General features: G+C 43.1%; 1 protein-coding gene across 2 annotated transcripts in view; it reads right to left on the bottom strand.

Annotated features, from left to right (window-relative positions):
• Positions 1 to 26224, bottom strand: part of SLC47A1 (solute carrier family 47 member 1) — a 44475-nt gene that overhangs the window by 17542 nt on the left and 709 nt on the right. Inside the window, exons 1-10 of one of the 2 annotated variants that reach the window (XM_027862444.1) lie at positions 18590 to 18665; positions 18234 to 18335; positions 16934 to 17002; positions 13416 to 13564; positions 12620 to 12662; positions 9713 to 9757; positions 7297 to 7394; positions 6675 to 6772; positions 4639 to 4752; positions 4474 to 4541 (exon numbers count right to left, since the gene is read on the bottom strand). In XM_027862444.1, the coding sequence (XP_027718245.1) occupies positions 4474 to 4541; positions 4639 to 4752; positions 6675 to 6772; positions 7297 to 7394; positions 9713 to 9757; positions 12620 to 12662; positions 13416 to 13564; positions 16934 to 17002; positions 18234 to 18335; positions 18590 to 18598 (795 nt within the window). In that variant the 5' untranslated portion in view covers positions 18599 to 18665. Of the gene's footprint in view, positions 1 to 4473; positions 4542 to 4638; positions 4753 to 6674; positions 6773 to 7296; positions 7395 to 9712; positions 9758 to 12619; positions 12663 to 13415; positions 13565 to 16933; positions 17003 to 18233; positions 18336 to 18589; positions 18666 to 26224 lie in introns of those variants that run through there. The other variant, XM_027862443.1, reaches the window with a different exon arrangement.

Below are 26224 nucleotides of genomic sequence, written 5' to 3'. Positions count from 1 at the left end.
TTTTCTAGAAGCATTGGCTCACAAAACAGTGTTTGCTGAGCCTGGAAAGCGAATTTTTGTGCTTATGTTGACGCTGTTATTCTCAAGACATTTAATAAATTTAAGACATTAAATAAATTTATTTAAGATTATTTTATGATGATGAGCAGGATGCTTTCAGAAAAAAACTGGAAAGACTTAAATGAACTGATACAAAGTGAAATGAGAAGAACCAGGAGAACATTGTACACAGTAACAGCAACATTGTATGATGATCAGCTGTGAATGACTTAGCTATTTTCAGCCATACAATGATCCAAGACAATTCCAAAGGACTCAGGGTGAAAAATGCTACCCATCTCCAGAGAAAGAACTGACGGAGTCCCAATACAGACTGAAACATATCTTTTTTACTTTCCTTCTTATTCTTTTTTTGTTGGTCTGCACTTTTTTTTGCAACATAGTTACTATGGAAATGTTTTGCATGATTGTACATGCATAATCTGTATCAAATTGCTTGCCTTCTCCAGAAGGAGGGAGGGAAAGGAGGGAAAGAGAGAATTTGAAACTCAAAATTTTAAAAAACAAATGTTAAAAGTTTTTTAATAAAATATTTTTTGGTGAATAAAATATTTTTTAAAAATACTATTTTAGTTTACTCTTGAGTTTTCTGAACATATCACCATGTCATCTGAAGTAGACATTTTAATTTCTTATTTTCCTGTGATCATTTCCTTCATTTCTTGTCTTATTTCTGTGAATAACATTTCTAAAATTTTGTTAAATAGTCATACTGGGAATGGACAACTTTTTTTTTTTTTTTTACCTTTACTCTCATGGGAAAGTTGTTATTCTTACTTCATTATGTATAACAGTTTCCCATGTATTTTTGGTTCTGCAAATAAATACATTTATCATGTTAAGAAGCACTTTTTTTTTGGTGTTAGCAAAGAACGAGAAACACAGGATATGGGGATAGATTGGAGAATGGCTAAACAAACCATGGTAAATGAATGTAATGGAATATTACTGCATTTTAAGAAATGATGAATACGGGGCAGGTAGGTGGCAAAATGAATAGAGCACCGGCTCTGGAGTCAGGAAGACCTGAGTTCAAATCCGGCCTCGAACATTTGACACTTACTAGCTGTGTGACCTTGGGCACTTAACCCCGATTGCCTCGCCAAAACAAACAAACAAACAAACAAACATGAAATGATGACTATGAAGAATTCAGAGAAGCATGGGAAGGTATATGAACTGATGCAAAGCAAAGTAAATGGAAACAGGGAAACAGTATGCACAACAACCATAGCAATGTAAATGGATAGAACACACACACACAAAATTAAACAGCCAGCGCTCTGAAGAAGAGATAAGAAAAATGCATTTCCTCCTCTTTGTCAAGATGGGGAACTATGGATGTCTCCTCTTGTCTTGTTTCAAATCTTGTCACACTTGGTTGATGTGTTAGTTTTTTAAATATTTTATTTTTTCCCCAATTACACGTAAAAACAATGTTGACATTCTTTTTTTCCCCAAAATTTTGAATTCCAATTCTCTCTCTCCCTGTCCTCCCAAGGAATTTGACATAGGTTACATATGTTTGTAGTCATGCAAAACACATTTCCATATAAGCCATGCTGTGAAAGAAAATACAAATGAAAAAAACTCAAAAGTAAAGAAAAAGTATTTTGGATCTATATTCAGGCTCCACTAGTTCCTTCTCTGGAGATGGACAGTGCCTTTCATCATATGTCCATTAGAAGTGTCTTGGATCATTGTATTGCTGAGAATAGCCAAGCAAGTCACAGCAAATTGATGTGTTAGTTTTGCTGAACTGATTTGTGTTTTCTTCTTTTCTATTACAAGAGATGGTTCATTGGGTGTGTGTGTGGGAGGGTGGGGGGAGAGAAATACATTCAGAAATAAAGGTGATATAAAAACAAAAGATGGGCAGCTAGGTGGCGCGGTGGATAGAGTGCAAGGCACTCATCTTCCTGAGTTCAAATCTGGCCTCAGACACTTACTAGCTGTGTGACCCTGGACAAGTCATTTAACCCTGTCTGCTTCAGTTTCCTCATCTGTAAAATGAGCTAGAGAAGGAAATGGCAAAGCACTCTAGTATCTCTGCCAAGAAAACCCCAAATGAGGTCATGAAAAGTAAGAGAGGAGTGAAATGAATGAATAATAACAATGATAAATAAAAGATAGTAATCAAATTATTTAAAAAAAAAAAAAGCCTAACCTTTGGATTGATGGAAAGGTAGTAGAAAGGGCATTCTGTGTTGTGGCAGGTCCCCATATGTGGGAGCACTAAAAGATGAGACTAGATGGGTAGGGTATGGGTCAGTTGATCAAACATCAAAAATGCCTGAAGTCTTGGAAAGGCTCTATGACAATGCTTAGAAAGTATTGTGGGTTTTAAACATCTTGAAAAATGAGGAAAGGTGGGACGGCTGGTCAAGCATCAAAAGCAAAGGATGAGAGATGGCCAGCTCACATACTGTACTGATACCCTAAGAATGTCAAAAGGTCTACAGAAGGAAACATAGCAAGACATGGACAAGAGCTGTACAGTGTGAGAAGGTACAGGCAAGTTGCCATCTGAGCTATAGAAAGGAGCTATTCACATTGATAAGATCACAAGTCCTTGAAGTGTGGAAAAATAAAATTACATACTCTAAAAAATAAAAAATAAAATAAATTTCAATAAATAAAAAATGTTAAATAAATACAAAATTTTAAAATAAAATAAATTATATACTCTAAAAATAAAATAAATTTTAAATAAATAAATAAATAAAATTTTAAAATAAAATAAATTATATACTCTAAAATACAATGCCTAAAGGATGGCAAAAAGCAAAATATCAGGAATAGAAGATTCTGATGCCAGGCTAATGGGCTCACAAGTCTAGCTGTACATGTTTTGCCATTTTGCCGAATTTTCTAGTCAGAAATTGTTAAGTAAGTGTAAACTCACTATGTTGAGCTGACCCCTGACCTGACCATGCCTCCCTTTCCCATCCCACCCCACCAACCACTAAGGCCATCTTGACAGCTGCTCTGGTCTCAGTAAGGTATTATTATTATCTTCATTTTGCACCTGGCCTTCCAAAGTACCTGCTCAACCAGTTCTGGCTTTCCGCCGGTTTATCATTACCAACCTAGTTATAGACAACAAAGTTTTAGAAAAATAGCTTGTTCTTTTAAGTGTATAAAAGTGTGTTCCTTAAAATCTTAATAATAATGAGAATAATTATTAGTAATAATGATAATAGCTGGCATTTCTATAGTGCTTCAAGATTTGCAAAGTGCTGGACATATGTTACCTCATTTGATCCTCCAAACAATCCCACGAGTTAGGTGCATCCTTATTTTACAAATGGGGAAACTGAGGATGAGAGGTGAAGTGATTTGCCCAGAGTCACCTACCTAGTAAGTATCTGAGGTAGAATTTGAACTCAGGACTTCCTGTCTCTAGTCCAGCATTCTATCTTCTCCTCAGTGGTTCCAAATTCAAATAGAAACTGGGCCACTAAATCCTACAAAGGATCCCTTAGAAAATGACATATTAATATTATTTATGTTCCGTTGTATTTTTTATTTGTTTTGTTAACTATCTCAAAATTACATTTTAATCTGGCTCTGGCCCCAGCCTCCTCTCTGATACCTCTGCTCTTTACCACTTAACTGCCTCAAAGCCATTAGCTCAACCAATTTCTTTTCCTCTATCCTGGTGTGGCTGTTGAGTTGTGTCTGACTCTTCATGACTCCATTTGGGGTTTTCTCAGCAAAGATACTGGAGTAGTTTGCCATTTCTTTCTCCAGCTCATTTGACAGATGAGGAAACTGAGGCAAAAGGGATGAAGTGACTTGCCCAGGGTCATCCAGCTAGTAAGTGCCTGAGGAACTCAGGAAGATGAGTCTTCTTGACTCCAGGCCTGGTGCTGTGCATATTATGATGCCATCTAGCTGCCTTGTAGAGATATATCTGGACTGAAAACCTGGCTCTGCTACTTACTACACATTTGCCCTTGAGAATGTGGCTTCATGTCCCTGTTCCTCAGTTTCCTCATCTGTAAAATGGGGGTTGGATCAGATGACTTTTGCACTTCCTTCCAATTCTAAATCTATGACCCTAAGTCACTTGATCTCTCTGAGCCTCAGTTTCCTCATTTGTAAAATGAAAGTGTTGAACTAGATGTCCCCTGGATTCTTTCCAGTTCTAAATCTATGTTCCTATGATTTGATTTTAATTCCACAATGATGCCAAAAAGACATGGAAAGGTCTCTGCATGACATTTTCTTTTCATATTATATTTATTATTATATAATTTTAAAAAATACACTAGTGTACTAGCAGGGCTCCCATACCACCAATCCCAGCTATGTAATGCACAGAAACATTTCATCCATCCTTCCCAGTTCCAGGTATTGGGAAGGAAAGCTTTTAACCAATATGGCACTGCATATCCTTAGCCCCCTTACCATGTACACTATTGTAGCCAGCTCATAGACAACAGACTGGGCTCCCAGCTCCACCATGCTGATGGTACCTGATGAAAAGATTCCATTTACTCCCTGGCTTAAGTGGCAGCTACCACCTTCCCACTCCACATGTCCTCCTCCAGCATCACCTGTCCCTGCACTGACCACTGAGGAAGCTCCCGATCTCATATGCCCACCACTCAATGCAAAGCATGAGCATGCTTGGAATGGCCAGGTGAAGGAAGGAGTCCCACTCGTTAAGGCACTCGAGGGACCACCCTGTAAGGAGAAGATAAAGAAATTCCTTTCAATGCAAAGAACAGTTTCCCTATTCAACACTTTTATTCTCATCCTAGCTGCGATAATTTTGTTAACGTAGTTTTTTCAACTTCACAAATAAGCCAAAGCCCCTTTTCTCATGTAGAAATTTTATTTACTGAAGAGGACAGAAAAAGGATATTTATGTGAGAAAGACAGAGAAAAGCAGATTGAGTAGAAACACAGAAAGTTTTGAGAATACCTGAGTGAAAGCAGCCCCTTAGGCAGAATAATTATCTGAGAGTAAAAATGGCTACAGTGCATTTTTCCCAGCTGTTAATTTACATATGACTGGTTTTTAGGATTTTGAAATTTATTTCTGGGGAACTCTACATCAAAGAACCATTTGGGGACTCTGGGGCAATAGCATATTGATCATTTGTGTCATATCTGATAAGAAATATAGATTTTAGGGTTTTCACCCTAAGTTAGAGGTGTCACTATATATGAGGAAGCCCTGATTTGAATCAAGAAAGATGGAGAAGATGGAGAATTAGAAGCTTGAAGGTGATGGAGTTGAGAAGCTGACAGAATCAAAAAGTGAAGATGACATAGTAGCAGTTACTTTGAGATGAGCCTAACTGAACCTGACTGACTAGAGACAGACAAGTACTACAGCTGCTGCAGTGAGCTGATCTGATTGGAGGAAAATCTTGGGCTGGCAGCTGATTGGAGAAAGCAGAACCCTTTGCTGTTTGAAGATCTGGCCTTGCTCTCCAGCCCTATCTGTAGACTGAAAGAGGGGAAATCCTTTATAGACTCATTTATGTTGCCTTTTACAAGCCCTTAAAATAGAGAGAAAACCTGAGTAGCTAGGTTTCAGACCTTAGAAGCTATACGGATCCCAGCCTTAATAAGGCTGCTGTTTGTCACAGGAACCTAACATTGCTTAAGTAACCTGAGAATATAAGAGGGATAGTCCTGCTTCCCTATAGTGACCAAAGACATCAAGGCCTACATTCTAAAGTTATGAGTTTCCCTACTCATGTGTCTCACTGCCAGCTTTCTGTAAGTTTGTGTCCATTTTCCCCAATGGACACTGTGTACATTGGTGGGACAGTGGCATCTAGGTTTATAGGTGGATTGTTATGTTGTACTGTGATTATTATCATTTTGCCTTTTCTCAAGAAATGTTTTATGATTAAGAGTAAATGGTATCATCTTGGTTCATTTGTTTAAATGGAAAGCATGCCACTGGGACCTTGGGAGCAACAAATGTAAGTACTATACACAGCTTCTTCCCTACCCTGGAACCCCTAGAATACTGAAAATGAATCATAACTACATGACTACTTGGGGACCACCCTGAACCATGCAGTGTGAGTATGGGATATATGGGGTGAATAAGCCAGCTCCGGTCTTGGAAGAGAGATCCTGGAGAGAATTGGGGCTCAGTGCCACACCCTACGGGCTACATTGCTAACACTCATTCTTAGGGTCCAAGAGGTAAACTTTTTCTTCCCCTTCCAGTAAATAAAATGTCTACACACAAGAAAAGGACCATAACATAAGTAATAACCATAACCATAACATAAGTAATAAAAGTTAGCTATTTTACCTTTTTTGATCATTTCTATCTCTTCTTTGGTTAAGAATTCTCCCTAGGACCCCAGCTGTGAAAGGTGCTTGATCTGATTCTCTATTAATTTGTTATGATGTGACCTTTAGTATTCAGGTCAGGATCGTTTTGAGTTTATTATGGTATATGGTATAAATGCTGGTCTGAACCTAATTTGATCAAGAATTTCCTTGTGGAATCATGTGGCTACAGTCAGTCACTCAGTCAGTGAATAAACATTTACTAAGTGACTGCTATGTGCCAGGAACTGTGCTAAGCTCCTCCAAGGAGTGAACAATGTTGGGTGGAGTATGGTATATATTACCTTCCCAGGTGTCACGGTACAGCTTTCTCCAGAGAATGTACAAAAAGAGAAGGAGGGTCAGGGTGAATTGGGAAATGGTATTTGCCAGTGCTGATCCCCTAGGAGGAAAGAACAAGACAGAGGTGGTGGGATATCTGCCCATCTGCATTGTCAAGCCCTACAGTGAATTAGAGTGTTTCAATATGCTGGCAGGATAACTGACTTTGAGTTATAGGTGACCTCAGAGTTCAGAATCACAGAATTCTCAGTTGGATCATCTGGTCCAATCCTGTCATTTTACAGAGGAGGAAATGAAAGCCCAGCAAAAGGAAGTGACTAGTCCAAGGTCACACAGCTAATAAGTGGCAGAACCAGGCTTTGGATTCAAGACCCCCAACTCCAAACCCATCACTCTTTCTGCTATGTCATGCACTACATGCTTCCCATAGGCTATTTCCACAGGCTAATTTCCCTGGGGAAGCAGGAACAATCTTTCACCCCTTGAAATGTTTTCTCAGATGGCACAAGATGGATATAAATAGGTGGGCACGTGTTACCAATGCCAAGGTTACTTGGGGTCCAGCAGCCCATGGCAAGGTAAGCCCTTCTCCTTTTCCCTGCTCAAAGACTGAGTTAGACTCACATCACACCCAGGCTCAGTTGATGGAGAAGCACGTAGTTAATGAGGGCATTGAGGATGTTGGCCACCACTCCCGTAACAATCTGGGGAAGTATTATTCCCTGAAACAGGGAGAAAACCATTCACTAGTTTAAGAAGTACTGTCTCCACACCAAAACACATCAGTAGTACAATTCCTTTTTCAAATTTTAAAAGAATGAGAAAGTTCCAGTCATCTTACCTGATTCTTACCTATTCAGAAGACTTTAAAGGCACATATTTAGAACTGGAAGGTACCTGAGAGGTCATCTAATCTAACCCTGGCTTTTTACAGATGAAGAAACTGAGGAACAGAGAGAAATGAGATGACATGCCTAGAGTCATAGACGTAATAAGTGGAAGAACTAGGATTTGAATTCTGGTCCTTTGCAACTGACATATGCAACAAGAAAGCTCCCAACTCTTGAAGAGAGGAAGAGAATTTGAAACTGAAAATAAAAATAAAAACATTGTTAAAAGTCCTCAACTCTTATGTTTGTGCATTAGAAAGAACTAGGACTAGGATTTGGAAGTCAAGAGACCTGGATTCTAATCCCAGCTTGGTCCCTAATCCATGATGTACTTTAGGCGGGTCATGTGAAATGGCCTTTCTGAGCCTCAGTTTCCTCCTCTGTAAAATGAGGACAGTGGCCTAGATTTCTAGCCCCTAATTAGAGGGATCTGTGATAATGAGATCACGTGGATATTTCTCCTCCCACCTGTGGAGGTTGCCATTCCTCCTTCCCCTGTGGGTTCTCTCCCATCAAAAATGTTATTCCATATTCCCACTAATCTTTTAATTTTCCCTCAAAGTTCTTTTCCACATCTATAAAATGGGGTTCTGAGACCTCTCAGGAATATAGCGAGAACCTAACGTATGTAGAGTGCTTTAAAAACTATATTACTATAGCTCAGTCTTCTTCTCTGCTAGGATTCAGATTCAAATAGTCCTGGGACAAGTCATTCTCCATTTATATTGATAACGTTCAGCTGAGTATTATGCACATTCATAATATAACTGCTTTTGGTGATTGAATAAAAGTACCAAGACATAAGCTCAGATTTTTTTTTACTGCTATCATTATTATTTTCATTCCCATTACCTCTCCTAGAGGGGAGGAGTATGGAATTCTGGCCACAGGGAGACAGAGGCAGGAATCTAGAAAGAAGGAATTGCCTATGAAAGGAAAGAAGCAACGAGGAGGAGTGAACCCCACCTATGTGACCCCACATACGATGCGTGACACCAAATAGCACCATTTCTAATTACGCAACTGTGACACCTCAAACTGGGGATCTGGGGAACCAGCTTACTAATTATCTTACACGTGTATGTATGTATGTATGTATGTATACATATACATATATCCATACCTATATATATGCCTACATAGGTATATGTAAATAATAGTATTTATTAATGAGCACAGTGGAGTTACATGGTAGGAACAGAGAAGACCTAGGAAGGTACAGAGTTTGCTCATGAGTCAGAAGAACTGAATTCAAACCTGGCTCACACACTAGCTATGTGACCCTGAACAAAATACTTGATTACACTGGCTCTCACTGCCTCATCTATAAAATGGGGCTGATAGCTCACATTAGGAGACCATGTGGTACAGTGGAGAGAATGATGAATTTGAAGTCACAAATTTGAACACGAGTTCAAATCTTGACTGTTGTTTAGCACCTGTATAACTTTGGGCAATATTCTTCACCTCTCTGGGCCTCAGTTTCCTGATCTGTAAAATGAGCAGGTTGGACTAGATGGCCTGTAAGATTGCCTCTTGTGCTAAATCCTATGGCCCTGTGAACAAGGGCATTTTCAGGAGCCAGATGACTGCATTTTCTTTGACATGACTAGCGAATATCAAACCCTTTATAGACAGAGATTGTGTCTAGGGCAGAGGAAAGAGCCTTTAGGCCCTGAGTTCAAATCAGAGCTCTGCTATTTACTGATTGTGATCTTGGACAAATCACTTAACTTCCCTGTGACTCTGTAAAAAGGGCTGGGACTAAATGGTCTCTGAAGTAGCTTTCAGCTCTCGGTCTATGATTCAATGAGATCTAGGCTCTGCTCTTTACTACCTATGTGACCTTGGGTTATTAATTAATTAATTAAATTAATTAAACAATTAACTTCTCTGGGCCTTAGCTTCCTCTTCTCTAAAATGAAGGGCTTAGACTAGACGATTTCTGAGATCAATCCCAACTCAGTCTGGGATCTACGAACCTATGAACATGGGGAGATGTGTTTCCTGTGCCAAAACAGAATTTTCCCTGGACTCCCTGAATTAAGAACACACTGATCCCTGTGTGAGACTGATGCCTGAAGTATTCTCAGAGAGAGAAGGAAACACACCCACTCTGCCCCTAGACGAAGGAAATGAGTGATCATTACCTGGTTCTGCAAATATTTAACCTGCAATATGTAAAGAAAGGCTGCCTATGAGAAAACAAAGGGAAGGAAATGTTAATATTTCATTTCTTTCCAAGCCCAGGGACTTAGACTCCCCTAAATCCCAACCACCCTTCTGCATGGATTAGCGGAGCTGCTTATCTCTGATGCCGACATGCTTGTGCAGACTTCTCCATGACCTTCGACAGTTCTCACGTGGAAGATTAGAAATGGGGAATGTGTAGCGGGTTTAGCAGGAGGAGGAATAAAAACCAAGTCAACTTGTTTTGTCTTGATTTTCAAAAAAGGAATGACTATTAGATTCTACAGACTTCTGGGAAAAAAATCTAGACAAGACCATTAAAGAAATGGCTAGCCAACGCCTAAGAGAGGTTGTGGTGATTACAAAGCACCAATATGGCTTTATCAGCAGCAGCTCATGCAGACCAACCTTATTATTAAATTAGAATATAGGCATCATTGACATAATTTACTGGATCCTAACAAAGAATTTGGTAAAATATTTAATACCATTCCTGCGGAGAATATGAAAGATGTGGACTAGATATTAATAAAATTTGATGGAATTGGAACTGGTTAAGTGACCAGACTCAGAGACCTTGTTAATGGTCTCCACTGGATTGCCCCAGGGATTTGTGCTTGGCCATATATTGTTGAACATTTGTTATCAATGATAAGAAATGATAAAAGCATAGATGGCAGACTCATCCAACTTGTACCTGGCACAAAGCTGAGAGGGATAGCTAACACAAAGGACAAAAATCAGGACCCAAAAAGGTCTTGATAAGCTAAAACATTGGGCTCGATCTAATTAGCGTAAACATAAGGTCTTATTCTCAGGTTAAAAAAAAATCATTTCACAAAGATAGAATGGCGGTGGCAAGGATAGGGAGCATTTATTCCAGAAATAGATTTGGAGATTTTTGTGGACGACAGGCTCTACAAGAGTCAGCAGTGTGATGGACCAGCCCCCACCCCCCAAATAAAATAGAATAAAACTAATGTAATCTTTGGCGGCATTAAGATAGAGGCATAGCTTTCTGAAATATGGAAGCCTGTGGGCATTCTGCCCTAATCAGACCACATCTAGAGGGCTGTGTTCAGTCATAGGAAGCTCAGTTAAAGGAAGTGGGGAGATGTTCAGTCTGGAGAAGAGGGTGACATTCCAGCTGACTCCTAGGTGGAAGGGGGAATCAGACTGGGTCTTTTAGGCCCCACAGGGCAGAACCGGGGGCAGCAGGGGCAGGTGGGAGTTGTGAAGAGATCAATTTTGGGCCTGATATCAGTGAATAACAACAAAGGGAGCTGTCCCAAAATGAACTCCCCCTCACTTAAAGTCTTCAAGTTGTTGTCAGTCAATAAGCATTTATTTAGTGCTTACTGTGTGCTAGGCCATGGGCTGCAAGGGATGGTCCCCTTGGCTGGGTATGTTGTAATGGGGACTTTTTTTTTTCCCAGTATAGGTTAAACTATAACTTGGGGCAGCTAGGTGGTGCCATGGAGTCAGGAAGACTCTTCCTAAGCTCAAATCCAGCTTCAGACACTTACTTAGTAGCTGTGTGACCTTGGGCAAGTCACTTCACTCAGTTTGCCTCAGTTTCCTCATCTGTCAAATGAGCTGGAGAAGGAAATGGCAAATCACTCTTTGCTGAGAAAACCCAAATGGGGTCATGAAGACCCCACGGACACGACTGAAAACAACTGAACAACTGTAACTGAATTGACTGAACGAGAAGGCCCCCGAGGTTCCTTCCGACTTTCAATGACTGTGATTCTGTGCTCTTTTCAGTCCCCTCCATCCATCCCATTCTGTGTTTCTATGAGCACCATGTCAGATGAGAAGTTGGAAAGCCCAGCCCTGAGAAGCCACTCAGTGCACCCTCCTCATTCTACAGATGAGGAAACTATGCCCTAGAGGGGAGAAGAGACCTGACTTGGTTTACAAAGGCTGTCAAACCAGAATTTGAACCCAGGTCCATCCTCACAGGGCACTAAGGGGTCAGAATTCCAGGCGACTACTCCCTCCTCATCCTATGGCACACAAAATACCCACTTCACCTTGCCCTGTAATTCCGGATGGCCATCTGCCACCCTGAAAGCTTCCGTTCCCTCATATCACCCCCGCTCCTTCACTTTCACCTAATTTAGCCCTGTCCCGGGTGGTGCTGGAGCTAGCTCATAACCCACTCGAGCAAGCCAACTGTTAAACTTGTAGTGTGAGCATTTACACCTTGGAAATGGGTAAGAGCTACGTCTGAGGCTTGATTCATTGTTTGGTTGATTGTGCAGTCTTAAGAAACTGATGGAGAAAAAATGTTAATGAAGTTTCTATTTCTGTAATCGTCCATCTTCATGACAGCTAAGCCATCCACCTGTTCCTGTTCTCCTCTGTTTATAAATCAACCAACACATATCTATCATGAATCTATTAGGTGCCAGTCACTGGGGATGCAGGTACAAAAAAAGAAACAGCCCCTGCAGGCGACAAGCTTGGGGAGGCAGCAGACACAAGCACCTACAGCATAAATATCAAGTAATAAATACAAGATAGTTAAATACAAGTCAGTTTAAGAAGGAAAGGTGGTAGTCCAAGTTTCTCCCTTTTTCTCTATCATTACAATTGCTTAAAGACAGCCTCACTCTTCTTTGATAGGCAGCTGAAAGGATTTCCGAGGGTAATTTTGGCCATTCTTTGGATTTGTGCATTAAGGCTTCTCTTTGGAACCTAAGCCCCAGTGAAGGTTCGCCTCCGGTGTAAAGGAGCCTGGTCCCGGGTAAATGTCTTCTTGACCGAGTGAACCTTGTCCCAGGGGCTAGGCAGCTTGGGAATCATACCTTTATCTTCACAAGCACCCCATAAAATGAACCCTTTGACCCTTGGGAACTCACAGGAAGAGCAGGAATGAAGATCAAGACGTAGGTCTGCGTAAGCCTAGAGAATTAAAACAAAAGAGAAAAAGAAAAGCGTTACAGGCCCCCCCAGCAACGGGAAGGACTGATAGACTATTGGACAGCAGACAATCTGTTCAGGCTCTCGGGCCTGCCCTGGGCACAAGCCTGCCCAAGCAAAGGGAGATTTATGATAATCCCCACATTCCAAAGTCAGCTTGTCACCTCAAAGTCCAAATTATTTCCTCTTTTGAGAAAAAAAAAGAAAGTCTGCTAGTTTCCAAGCCACGGGGTTTTCTTAAATTCTTATCACCTCAGGCTCCCACCCCCCACAGGCCTCCATTCCTCCATTCCAAAGGAGCTTGGGGACTGAATTCCAACCTCTTTGCCCCTAGAGACAAAATACAAGATTTTCAGCCCAGCAGCAGCAAACCAGCTGGGCAGGATGCTTCGAGCAGGCAGGCAATGGGCTTCAGGGGAAATGAAGGGTCTGGAGCATTAGTCTGAAAAAGAGAGCTTGGGGCTGTCTGTCTCTGGGAGGGCCCTCTGCTTTACCACCCAATGTTTCATCCAATCCACTGGCCTTGGTTAATGTCTGGTCCCTGTACCTCTTTAAAGGCAGTGTGAACAACTAACCCTGAGCAGAAGTAACAATAATAATAGCTATTACTATTATGCGCCGTTCTTAGATTTGCAAAGCGCTTTATTTGATTCTCACAACGACCCTGGGAGGGAGGTGCTGGGTCTCATTATGCCCATTTGACAGAGGGGGAAAATGAGGCACAGAGCGGCTCACCTGGACACATCCGGATCCTGCCTGAAGAGGAGCAGGATCTGCTCGGTGTTAATGAAGACGGCCCAGCAGGGGAAACAGCACAAAAGTAGCATGAGTATGCCTCGCTGTACGATGACCCCCACGTACTTCAGGTTGCGGCTGCCGTACGTCTGAGGGGAGGCAGAGAGGGCTGTTAGCCTGGTGTTCAACAAGCCTTTACTGAGCACCTACTATGCACTGGCAGCCTGCTAGGTCCTCGGCATACAAAGACAAAAAGGAAACAGCCCCTGCTTACGTTCTATTTGGGATGATTTCCCCATTGTTTTCTCTGTTGTTGTTTGATATCTGACTCTTCAGGACCTCATTTGGGGTTTTCTTGGCAAAGATCCTGGAGCGGTTTGTCATTTCCCTTTCCAGCTCATTTTACAGATGAGGAAATCGAGGCAAACAGGGTGAAGTGACTTGCCCAGGGTCATACAGCTAGTAACTGTCTGAGACTAGATTTCTGGTCTTCCTGAGTCCAGGCCATATATATTAAAAATGCTTCACTGATGGTAATAGGAAATCAGTGAAATCTCCCCTCAACTCAGACATCTATCAGGCATGTACCATGTGCCTAGGCATATGAAGACAAAAAAAGATGCAGGGCCTGCTCTCAGGGAACTGACATTCTGTGTGGGTGGCCAGGGAAGGCAGTGGAGTCACAGGGGGTAAACTGACCCACAAGGCAGCCAACTGATCTTCCATTTTCAGGAGCCATGTTAGCACTGGTTCTGGTAGAAGGGGGGAGGTAGAAGGAAACTGGGCTGCCTCAGGGGAAATGACAAGAAAGAGGGGCTATATCTGTGTATGCAGATAAATAAACATAAGGTAACGTGAAGCGGGAAACAGAATCACAAGGAGAGACATCAGCAAAGTCTTCTCAGAAGCGATAAGACTTGAACAGAGCCTTGAAAGATGCTAAGATTCTAACAGGTGGAGGTGAGGAGGAAGGGCATTCCAGGCATGGGGGACAGCCCGGATAAAGGCACTGAGGTAGGAGGCACAAACAGACAACCCAGAATAAAAGTGTTTCTACATCACCTCCAGGTTAAATGACTTGCTCAGGGTCACCCAACTAGTAAGTCTGTGAGGCAGGATTTTGATCGTGCGTCTTCCTGCCTCCAAGCCCATTTTCCATCCACAGCTTTTTGTCTCTCATACATGCAAAAAAAAAAAAAACAAAAAAAAAAAACCAAGCAAACCTTTCTACCCTTAATCCCAGATGATTGCACTTTTTCAAAACCTGGGCCAAATCAATCTAAGCCATGGGTGGCTCAGCAGTGGAATTCTATCCTGGTACCCGGAGGTCAAGTTTCTTAATCTCCCTCCATCTCACTTTCCTCATCTGTAAAGTAAGGAGGATGGATCGTTGCCCCCGCAAGCCACCATCAGGCTCTAAATCTAAGATCCTATGCTGAGCATAATGCAGAAGAAATGAGGCCAGATTTGGAGTCAGAGATCCTGGGTTCAAATCCTGGTCCTGCCTACTTACTTCCTGGATGACCCTGGGTAAGTCACTTTGACTCCCCCTGCCCCCACCATCTGTAAACAGAGAGGGTTGAACTAGGTGACTTCTGAGCTCCTTTCCGGCTCTGAGACTATAATCCTTCGGTCCTGTGATCACCTCCATCAAAGAAAGCCTGCACCCATGGCAAATGAACACGCATAGCTTTTCCTAACAGCCCGACACAAAGGAATTCATTCAGTTCTGAAACAGAGAACGAAAGCCCTGGAGGGAAACAAGACCCAGTGGAGCTCCTGGGGCTCCTACGGAAAGCAAAGGTCAGAGCAGGCCTAGCAGCGCCGGTCAAGACAAATTTCTCCGGGCTCACATCCTGGGAAGAAAAAACAAAAGTCTGTTTTCCTACAGATATTTTTGAGAAGAGTCAAGACCATACTCCAGAGCAAATAGGTGCTGCCCTGAGATTGGAGGCTAGACAGCTGGGAAACATCCCTCGCAGCGGGTGGCCCAGACAGGGGCAGGGATGGCTCTGGGTTCCCAGGCTCAGTCGGGGTCATCTTTGCTGCTGCTCTAGGTTCCTTACTTAAGCAACACGGGGCAAGTCTCCAGCCCTGCCTCAAGGGCCCACAACAGAGAGAAGGGCATCTTTGAGATAAGGCACCACACTAAGGCAGCCTGAAAAACCTACATACAGGACAGAAGTGACTCTGGAATAAGGACTGGACGAGGGCCGCTAGGGGGCGCCACAGTGCGCGGAGCTCGGGGCCTGGAGTCAAGAAGACTCATCCTCACGAGTTCAAATCTGACCTCAGTCACTCACTAGCTGTGTGACCCTGGGAGAGTCACTTCACCCTGTTTGCCTCAGTTTCCTCATCTGTCAAATGAGCTGGAGGAGGAAATGGCAAACCGCTCCAGTATCTTTGCCAAGAAAACCTCAAAAGGGGTCACAAAGAGTTGGACGTGACTGAAATGACCGAACAGCAGCACAGACTGGACTTGGGATTTCAGAGAAGGTAGAAACTCTTTCACCTAATGCAGGTTGGCCCCTGCTGGGTAACTTGGTAACTTACAGTCTCGATTGTTATTGTTCAGTCGTGTCTGATTCTCCATGACCCCATTTGGGGACTGGTTGGCAGAGATACGAGAGTGATTTGCCGTTTCCTTCTCCGGCTTGTTTTCACAGATGAGGAAACTGAGGCAAACAGGGTTAAGTGACTTGCTCAGGGTCACACTGCTGGTGTCTGAAGTCAGATTTGCACTCAGGTCTTCCTGACTCCTGCTCCAGAACTCTATCCTCTGTACCACCTAGTGGCACTAGTCTTGGAGAGCTGTCTAAAGCACTGACTTGGGTGGTAAATCAGAGGGCTCTCTCAAACATGGCCCCAAGCTCTCTTTTTTGGACTAACGCTCCAGACCCTTCATTTCCCCTCAAGCCCAGTGCCTGCCTGCTAGAAACATCTAGGCCGGCTGGTTTGCTGCTCCTGGGCTGAAAAGCTTGTTTTTTGTCTCTAGGGGCAAAGAAGTTGGAATTCAGTCCCCAAGCTCCTTCGGAACGGAGGAATGGAGACCTGTGGGGGGTAGGAGCTTGACGCGATAAGAATTTAAGAAAGTCCCTTGTCCTGAAAACTAGCTGACTTTCTTTTTTTTCCTCAAAAGAGGAAATAATTTGGACTTTGAGGCCCTACACCAACATCACCTAAGGAAGAGCATAGGGCCACTGATGGAGAGCTGGAGAAGACCGCAGAAGCCATCTCTAGCCCCACCTCATTTTACAGATGAGGAAACCAAGGCCTAGGAAAGTAAAGGGAGTTAGTTGAATGCACACAGGCAGTGTCAGAGGCCACATTTAAATCCAGCTCTTCTGTCTCTTTCCTATGCTTTTTCTTCTGTCTCTTTCTTTGTTTACTCTCTTGTTCCATCTGAAAGCAGAGTCAGACTGTGGTCTGTCTCTGGCAACAATACAGTCTTCCTGGAGTCTGCTGCTGCTAGGTGAGGGCCAAACAGAGAGCCTGACAGCAAACTGCCGCCTCCTTACCTGGGAGATGAGCGTATCACAGGCTGAAGCCAAGCCAAATCCAACTGAAATGCCAGTGACGTTTATAACCTGCACAGAAAGCCATGGAAAGAAACCAATGTTAACTCAAGGAAAAGAAGCCACACACCCTTTCTTTGAGGGGATGGAGAAGTCCTTTCTTCTTCAGTGTGAATGAGACTTATACCCCTGTCAATCCGCTAGGACGCACAAGAGGGACGGACCCATCATTGGCTCCTAGGGGTAGTTAGGTGGTACAGTGAATAGACCAAGTGTTGGAAAGGCCTGAGTTCAAATCCAGCCTCATTTACTCACTAGCTGTGTGACCCAGGGCAAGTCACTTTAACCTCTGTTTGCCTCAGTTTCCTCCTCTGTAAAATGAGGAAAATAACATAGCCTCCCTCACAGGGTAGTCGTGAGGATAAAATATATGCAAAGCAACTTGCCAACCTTAAAATGCCAGGTAAAGGCTAGCTGTTATGCTGAAATCCAAGACCAGTTGCAACCTGATGTCTTTCCTGTTGCCCTGCTTACTAGTGCCTTCCCTCCTTACTTTGCATACATTTTGTTTTGATTTCCTACCCATGTATATGTTATTTCCCCCTTAGAATGTGAGCCCTATGAAGGCAGGATCTATTTTTTTTCCTTTATATCCTCAGCATCCCAGCTTGGCACTCAGTAGGCACTTAATGCTTCCTGAACACACAAATGAAGGATAAAACCAGAGCCATGGAACACTACAGGTTTCAGATTGCTCTCTTTGCTATGGCCCCAGAATGATCTGCCCCCAAGTCATGAGGCAAAGGGGCAAACAGGGGCTGAGGAAATAGTTTGGGCCTTGGGTGTCATTTCTGAATGTTCAAAGATGGAATAACCAGTTCTGGAATTCTGATGTGGCAAGACCAATAGGTTTACCCAGCCCCATCCCATTCGTTCAGATGAATCTTGTCTGCAAGTGTGCTGAGTGGTCCAGCACCCTTACTTTCTGAGTGATCCGGCTTCTTCTTTGTTTGGCTCCTGGCATTACCCCCACTAGAACAGAAACAGCCTCTCTTCAGCTCTGGCGCACAGTGTTCAAGGGAATGTTGGTGATTTCTTCTCCCCACCTCTAGGCCTCTGTTTATCACCAGGATAGACGCTAACTAACTAATTCACAGGTCAGACCAACTGATTCAAGAGGGCAGCTGGGTACAACTCCCACTTCCCAGGTGGATAATCTTTCCAGTTTGGAGAATAGTCAGCTATAGGTTGACCATCATAAACCCAACTTTATCAAGGAGCACATGGAGAAGATAATACATACGGCAATCGCAAGGGTGACGGCATCCAGTTCCAGCTTTCCCAAGTGGCCACAGAACACAGAACTTATGAAACTGATTAGAAACATCATCAGCTGAGCCAAAAACTAGAAAGCAGAAAAAAAACAGTGTGACTCTGTGTCAGCCTGTTAGGGTGCCCAAAGAGGGTAAATAATGTTCGTTACACGGTAAGAGCCTTCTAGCTGACTCCTAGTCTTTCCCTTTCCAAACTGGCCCAATCCAAACAGCATTTATTAACAGCCTACTATGTGACAGACACTAAGTTAGGCACTGGAGATGCAAGATAAAACAGAACAAAAAAAAAAAAAAAAACAAATGGGCCTGCCCTCAGGGAGCTTACATTCTTCATCTTTTCCAGAATGCCCACGGATACTTTTGGAGTCAGAAGCCTCACTGCCAATCTCTGCTCGCAACTTGGTGACAGCCTGAACTGAGAATAAGGAGGCGTGACAAGTAAGTGGAAACAATAAAATTTTAAAAAGGACACATAGTAGGTACTTAATAAATGTTTATTGATTATTAACAAATATTTATTGATTAAGCAGAAAGGAGCAATGTGAGATAAAGCCGGGAAAACTGGTTGAAATCGGACTGTGGAGCACCTTGGATATCAGGGTAAGAAATCTGCATTTTCTGTCTATAGACGGTAGGGAGTGACCATCAGAGCTGTGTCTTCTAAAGCCGGCTCCAGGAGTCATTGGCTCACACCGGAGGCACTCTAGGAACCTATTATCACAGTTCAGGTAATAAAGACACCTCCTCTTATCTTCTCTAGGACAAAGTTTGGTAGCTAGGATTACACAGAATTCCATTAGGACATTTTTCTTTGTTCTTCTTATTTACCCTGTTGCAGTCATTGACTATGTTGTTTTCTTGGGTCTGCATACTTCCCTTTATTATTTCACAGAACTCTTGGCCAAACTTTCTGTCACCAATGGGCCTGTTTGCTCAATTGTTTTTATGAGCAGGGCATGACTTCACAATAAATTAGGTTACCTTTCTTGAGAACAAGGGATTGACTGCTGTCCTATGATTCCTCAATTGTATTTTTTTCCCAATGACATGTAAAGATAGTTTTCAATATTCATTTTTGTAAGATTTTGAGTTTCAAATTTTTCTCCCCCCTTTTCTTCCCAAGACAGCAAGTAATCTGACAAAGGTGTCCCATGATTCCTAATGGAGAGCAGAGGCATCAGCCTGGCCAACCCAGCACTGGAAATGACCACCCAAATGAAGGGTGTCAGGCTCTGCTAAGCTTTGGTAAAACGATATCCATGGGTAGCATACCTTTTAAAATTGTATATCGTCTTGTTTTTATATCACCTTTATTTCCCAACGTGCTCCTTTCTCCTTCCCTACCCAGAAAGTCATTCTTTAGAACAAGGAAAAAAAAAAGAGAAGAAAGTCAGGTCAACAAAGCTAAGTGACACATGAAACAAGTCTGTCAATACACAATATTCCATAGCCATAGTCCCCCAACTATGGAAAGGAGAATGGGAGAAATGGACCTTTTATACCTTGATCTGGCAGATCTAATTGACCTTGAGCAAGTGACTTTTCCTCATGGGCCTCAGTTTCCTTGTCTACAAAGTGAGGGGACTAAATGATCCCCAAGGTCATCATAGAGTCTTTTTCTTCCATAAGACACCTTTTTCTGCATGAAGCCTTTCCTGATCTCCCCAATGGCTGGTTCCAAATACTCCTTCCCCAAATACTTTGTGTTTAACTACTGTGTATATATTTGTATTTCTTCATTTACACACACACACACACACACACACACACATATACATACACACATATATATTAAGATAGGTACTTGTCTCCTCCTTTCAAGAAGGTACTATTTCATTCTTCACGTTTCTCAGGGCCTAGCACATAGTAGGTCCTTAATCAATCACTGTTGATCGATTGATAATCAACTCAGTTCTAAAGGACATCATGATAAGATCATAGATTTAGAGCTAGAAAGGATAATAGAGATTATCAAGGTTAATGCCAATAAAATAAAGTGAAAAGGCAAGAGCCCTGGACCAGAGACTAAGAATCAGAAAACACAGGTGTCAGCTCGGATTCTGCCATTTATAGGAGTTAGCTTAGTAGGCACTTAAGGAGGGTGAGGCAGATTGCACTGAATGAACTTTAAAAAAAAACCCATCGTTTTTTCATCTATAAAAGTAAAGTAACAACACCTGAAGGATGTAACGCCCTCTCTTCTTTGCAGAGGTGGGGGACTACAGGTATAGAATACTGAACGTATTATTGGGATCGACTGACATATCCATTAGTCTCGCTGAACTAATTTTTTTTCCTCATTTTTGTTTTGTCTTAAAGGATGGCTCTAGGGGTAGGGGATAAGAGAGAGATGTATTGGGAAATGAAAACGATATAAAAACAAAGGATTTTTGCTGCTGTTCATTCATTCACTTGCGTCCAGCTCTTTGTGACCCCACGGACCACAGCACACCAGGCCCTTCTTTCCTCCACTACCTCTCAAAGACCGCCCAACCTCATGTCTGTCGTTTCCACTATCTATCTGCCATCCCCTTTTTCTTTTGTCTTCAAGCTTTCCCAACACCAGGGTTTTTCCCAATCAGTCCTGTCTTCTCATTATGTAGCCAAAGTATTTAAGCTTCAGCCTCAGTATTTGACCTTTCAGGGAATAAAAGGGATTAAATTTCTGATTTGATCTCCCTGCTATTCAAAGGACTCTCAGAAGTCTTCTCCAGCATCACAATTTGAAAGCATTGATTCTGTGGTGCTCAGCTTTCCTTATAATCCCAACTCTCACGGTCATACATTGCTACTGGAAAAACCATGGTTTTGACTACCAATACATTAAAAAATAAATTACATTATTCTTTAAAAAAAGAATCATAATAAATATAGCACTTTGAGGTTTGCAAAGTGACTTAAAAACATTTATAACAACCCTGGGAGGGAAGGAGGTGCTATTATTATCCCCATTTTACATTTGAGGAAACTGCGGCAGACAGAGGTTAAGTGACTTTCTCAGGGTCACAAGGCTAGTAAGGGTCTGAGGTTGGATTTGAACTCAGGTCTTCCTAATTCCAGGCCTAGTGCTCTACCTACTGTACCACCTAGCCTGTTTCATAGAGGTGTTGAGGTCATATCTATAGAAGTGTTTCGAATACTGCAGAATGCTACACAAACGTAAGGGATTCTGATGATAAAGTTACACGTCATCTCACTGAGCACAACCCTCGAAGGGAGGTGCTACAGACACTCATCCCTATTTTACAGATGAGAAAATTGAGGCTCAGAAAAGTTAATTTATTTGCCTAGGGTCACACAGCTCATAAGCACCAGAGGTGACATTTGAACTCAGGGCTAGACCAGTGCTCTCTTCTTTTCTCCATATACATGTGGAGGTCTTTAGATCCAGAGTCAGGAAGGCCAAGGAGAGCCACTTATCTCTGAGATCCTGGGGCCTTCATATCTTGGTGCCTCAGGCTCCTTATCTGTGAAATGAGGGAGCTAGACTAGTTGACTCTTTTCCAAGCTTTAACACTGTAATTCCATTACCCTATCTAGAGACAGCTCAGTTCTCTTGCACTAGTTTGGGGAAAAGGTTCCAAAGGTGTGTCCTGGGTTGCCCTTTGGTATGGGAGGTTCATGGCAAGGGACAGAAAGGTGGGGGGAGCAGGTGAGCCACAGATACAGAAGATGACCCCAGTGCACTGTTTAATGGACTGAAATAGGATTTAAAGTGACAGTCTGACACCTTACTCTGTCCGGACCTCCATTTCCTCACCTGTAAAATGAGGAGGTGGGACTAGATCTCTTAAAATCCTTTTGTGCAAGAAACAAATAGGTTAAACATTAACCCCTCACCCCACAAATCCTTCATGCAATCCATTCCACAGGTTTCTAACCTGCCTATTAGAGAATTAGACTCTTTAACATATAGGTACATTAATATAGTACCACTAATCAATAGTAAAACCGAAAGACAACCATCTTCAACCACAATAAGATAATGACAATTTTGTTGTAGACCAAAGTCTCAAGGCCAGGGTAACATGGGGCATGGTTTCTGTAGTCATTACTAGCTATTACTATTACTACTGTTACACTTACTAGCTGTGTGACCCTGGGCAAGTCACTTAAGCCTGTTTGCCTCAGTTCCCTCATCTGTAGCTGGAGAAAGAAATAGCAAACCACTCCATTATCTCTGCCAATAAAGCCCCAAATGGGGTCACAACTGAAAAATGACTGAACAAAAGTCATTACCCACGAAGCTAAGAGGGCAGAACAACTCTGCCATCTTGGTTATGTGGCGCCCAGCCTACAGTCCCAGCAGCAGGGCCTCACGGCTACTGGGAATTTCTGGCCTCCAGAGACCAACCACACGGCCTAACTAGTTGTGTCGTTTGGAAGCTTCACCCCAAGCTCTCAAGCACTTTGCACCCCATTCCAGAGCCTGAGTAGCAAGAATGTACTTTGACCAAAAAGTCACCCAGTCACTGGCCCAAGAGCCACGATCCTCTGAATGACTGAAGGGACTGGTGATGCAGTAGATGGGATTCTCTCCAGCATCCCAAGGCTAGTCTCTGCCCTTCTCTAGCTCTCAGGGGAGGATTGCATAGACGACCTCAGAGGTCCCTTCCAGCTGTGAAGCCACGGTCTCAGGACCCCGTGAACCAGACAGTGTTTAACCCAAGGCTGCTGTGACGCGTATGAGACCTACCCATTAACAAGGCCGTGATAGCAGGATGATGGAAAAGGCACGAAGTATGGAGTTGGAGGATGTGGGTTCATATCTCTGACCTCAGTTTCCTTATCTGGAAAAGGGAGAACCGGCAGCACCTCCCTCATAGGCTGCCCCAACACTCCGATGACTTGATGTGGGGCTCATTTGCCCGCTTTGCAGTCTCTCAGACACGTTAGCGGGCAGCTGTGTGCTGTTTCTGCCCAAGGTCGCGCGGGTAATTAGTAGCCATGTAATTTAACAGTAGCCATGTAAGAACGGGATTAGATTCCAATCTTGTTCTCTCCTCTAAAGTGCATTGACTGTTGAAATGACAGCTCACATACAGAGAGTGAACGCGCCAGCTGAGACAAGGAGTCTCCCCTCATCCCTTGAGCCCAAGAGCCTTGGGAATGTCCATGCCTACAGCCCATGCCCTCACATATCATCCTGAGAAGCAGCCCCACTTGGTCTGCCCCTGGCCCCTGCAGGTATTGCAGCCACACCTCCTAAAGACCCAGAAAAGAAAGGGCTTCTCACCAAAGTCCTTAGCCCTGTTTAATCTTTTACCATCAGAAATAGATATGATTTTATCAGTGGAAAGGACATTTAAAAAGCGGCATTACCACCTGCTTGGTGATTGCCCCATAAGGATCATGGGAGTTTTCTATCTGACTTGCAGCCAGTTAAACACCAAAACTAAAATTTACATATTAAGAGGAGAGATGAATGTTTCTGGATCCTCACACCTAGTGTGTTAACTCTCCCTCCCCAGCTCTTAGACTAGACCATCTTATTTAACCCATCTCTCTTAAAGATGAGGACTCAGGGGTCCAGATCACACAAGTCAGGGGAGTAGCTCCTGACCCCACAGCCCAGTGAATTCTTTCCACCCTGCCATACTCCCACCCTTCTCTCATACTCATCCTTTGCCTTCCGTCCCCATAGCCAATCTGCCCTTTGGAATGTCTCTCTGATTCCTTCCCTATTCCTTCTGTCATGTCCCTGTTCCTGGCCTCCATCCCCATCTGCCTAGGACACCCAAACAACCTTCTACCAATTTATAAATCCTACCTCCCAGCATCTCCCCTCTCCAATCCATCTTCCACGTCACTGTCAAACTAAGCATCCCAAGACACTACGTTGATCTCTAAACTGAAAGCTCTCTGTGGACAAAGACTATGTCCCAGCACCTTTCTTAAATTAAGTAAGCACCTAATAAAGTCTGCTGGATTTAATTCAGCATTGCTCCCTTGCTCAAAAATCTTCAATGGCTCCCTACTGCTCAGAAGATAAAGTCCAAACTCTGTCATCAGGTTTTCAAGGATCCCTAAACCTGACACTGGCCTTCACTTCCCACCACTTCCCACCACTTCCCAACTTTCATCTTCTCATCTAGTAAGAGCACTCTTCTCATACGACCCCTATATACACCCTGCTGACTCACTGATGTTCTCCTACCCTTAACTGCCACACTATGTAAGAATAAATGAATGATGAGCATTTATTAAGTATACGCCAACTGTATGCCAACCACAAGAATATAAACAGAAAATGGGGACAAGAGCTCTTTCTCTTCTAGTAGGCAGAGACAACCCTTACAGGTGAATGATGACTGAGGAAGAGAGTTTGGTTTGGGGCAGGTCACTGGGATGCTGAGCAGAGACACAAGCCGTCCCTCCCTTTCCATAATCAATGCTGGTACTGATTTGATTACTGTGCCCAGAGCAAGAGGTAGACAGGAGGAGGCAGGAGGGGAAGGTGGAAGGGTGGGAGGGATGGGAAACAGAGTCTGGTCTGGTGGCCTGGGGCTGTCTAAATAGAGCCGCACTCCATGAGTCAGCACCCACTCAGCTAGCAGGATGGCTTGGCCTGGATAAATGGCTTTCCACTCATTCCCATGTGTACATCCAGTCGCGAAGTAGATTTGAATCTGTAGGAGGACAACGTTCACTTTAGACGCTTTTAGAGGAGTATTTAGAGGGGCCACAGTAGGTATTAAATAGTTGACTGGCTCTTCAGAAAGTCTGCCAATTTAGTCTGGCAGCAAGATACTGTGTGATGAGAAGGCAGGACCAAACTTTAAACGCAATCCAGACACTTGCAGACATGCGGTTTTCAGCCTGACTCTCAACTTATTCTAATGCAGTTTCTTGATCATTTTGTGTGTCCTGGCCCCCTTAGGCAGCCTGGCAAAGCCTATGGACTCCTCAGAATACAGTTTTATTTTAATGCATAAAATAAAATCCCTTTATTTTACTGGTCCTGGAATTGAGTAACAGGAACTGGAAATGAAGGCAGCATTTCTTAACCTGAGGTCCATACACTTGTTCTTCAAAAAAAATTGTCATCAATGCATTTCACTTTCATTGGAATTCTATGTATTTTATGGATTTAAAAATATGATTCTGAGGAGGGGTTCCCAACCTGCCCTAGGAATCCAGGATACAAACAAGGTTAAGAACCCCTGGCCTGGGTGACCCCTGACACCTTTTCTAGCTCTAAATGTGTGAGGGGGTGGGAGCAGAAGGCATCTCGGATCCTCTGATTCCCTGTGGAGGCAGAGGGCTCCTGGATCTCAGCCTGCCTATTCATTGCTACGTCTGGTATCCGTGGCTGATGAGCACGACCCCACTTTGAGGTTTTACCTTCTCACCCATTCTCTTCTTCCTTCCCTTTACCCCTAGCCATCTCTAACCTCCTGGTTCCCATCCATATAATCATAGATTTAAGAGCTGGAAGATCACCTAGTCCATCTTCCTCAGTTTCTGGAAGCCAAGGAAAGTGACGTGATATCTCTAAAGTCATGGGGCAGCTAGGTGGTGCCATGGTACATAGAGTGCACCAGGCTTGGAGTCAGGAAGACTCATCTTTGTGAGTTCAAATCTGGCCTCAGACACTTACTAGCTGTGTGACCCTGGGCAAGTCACTTAACCCTGTTTGTCTCAGTTTCCTCATCTGTAAAATCAACTGGAGAAGGAAATGGCAAACCACTCCAGTATCTCTGCCAAGAAAACTCAAATGGGGTCACAAACAGTCAGACACAACTGAAACGACTGAACAACAAAGTCACATAGCTATTAAGTAGCGTAACGGATTCAAATCCAGGTTGTCCAACTCTACACCTCTTTCCACTGTTCTATGCTTGATTGAGGAAGAATCTGATTTTTCCTTTAAATTGCTTTTAATATGTGAGCAGTAAGTTAATAGCAAAGTTTGTTTCCTACAGGCTCACCGGGCCACCCAGGGAGATTCGGTAACCTC

Source organism: Vombatus ursinus, unplaced genomic scaffold (genome assembly GCF_900497805.2).
Source record: "Vombatus ursinus unplaced genomic scaffold, bare-nosed wombat genome assembly UNPS02014768.1, whole genome shotgun sequence".
Lineage (NCBI taxonomy): Eukaryota > Metazoa > Chordata > Mammalia > Diprotodontia > Vombatidae > Vombatus > Vombatus ursinus.
Note: the sequence above shows the minus strand (reverse complement) of the source record. Positions and strands in the feature narration are given on the sequence as shown.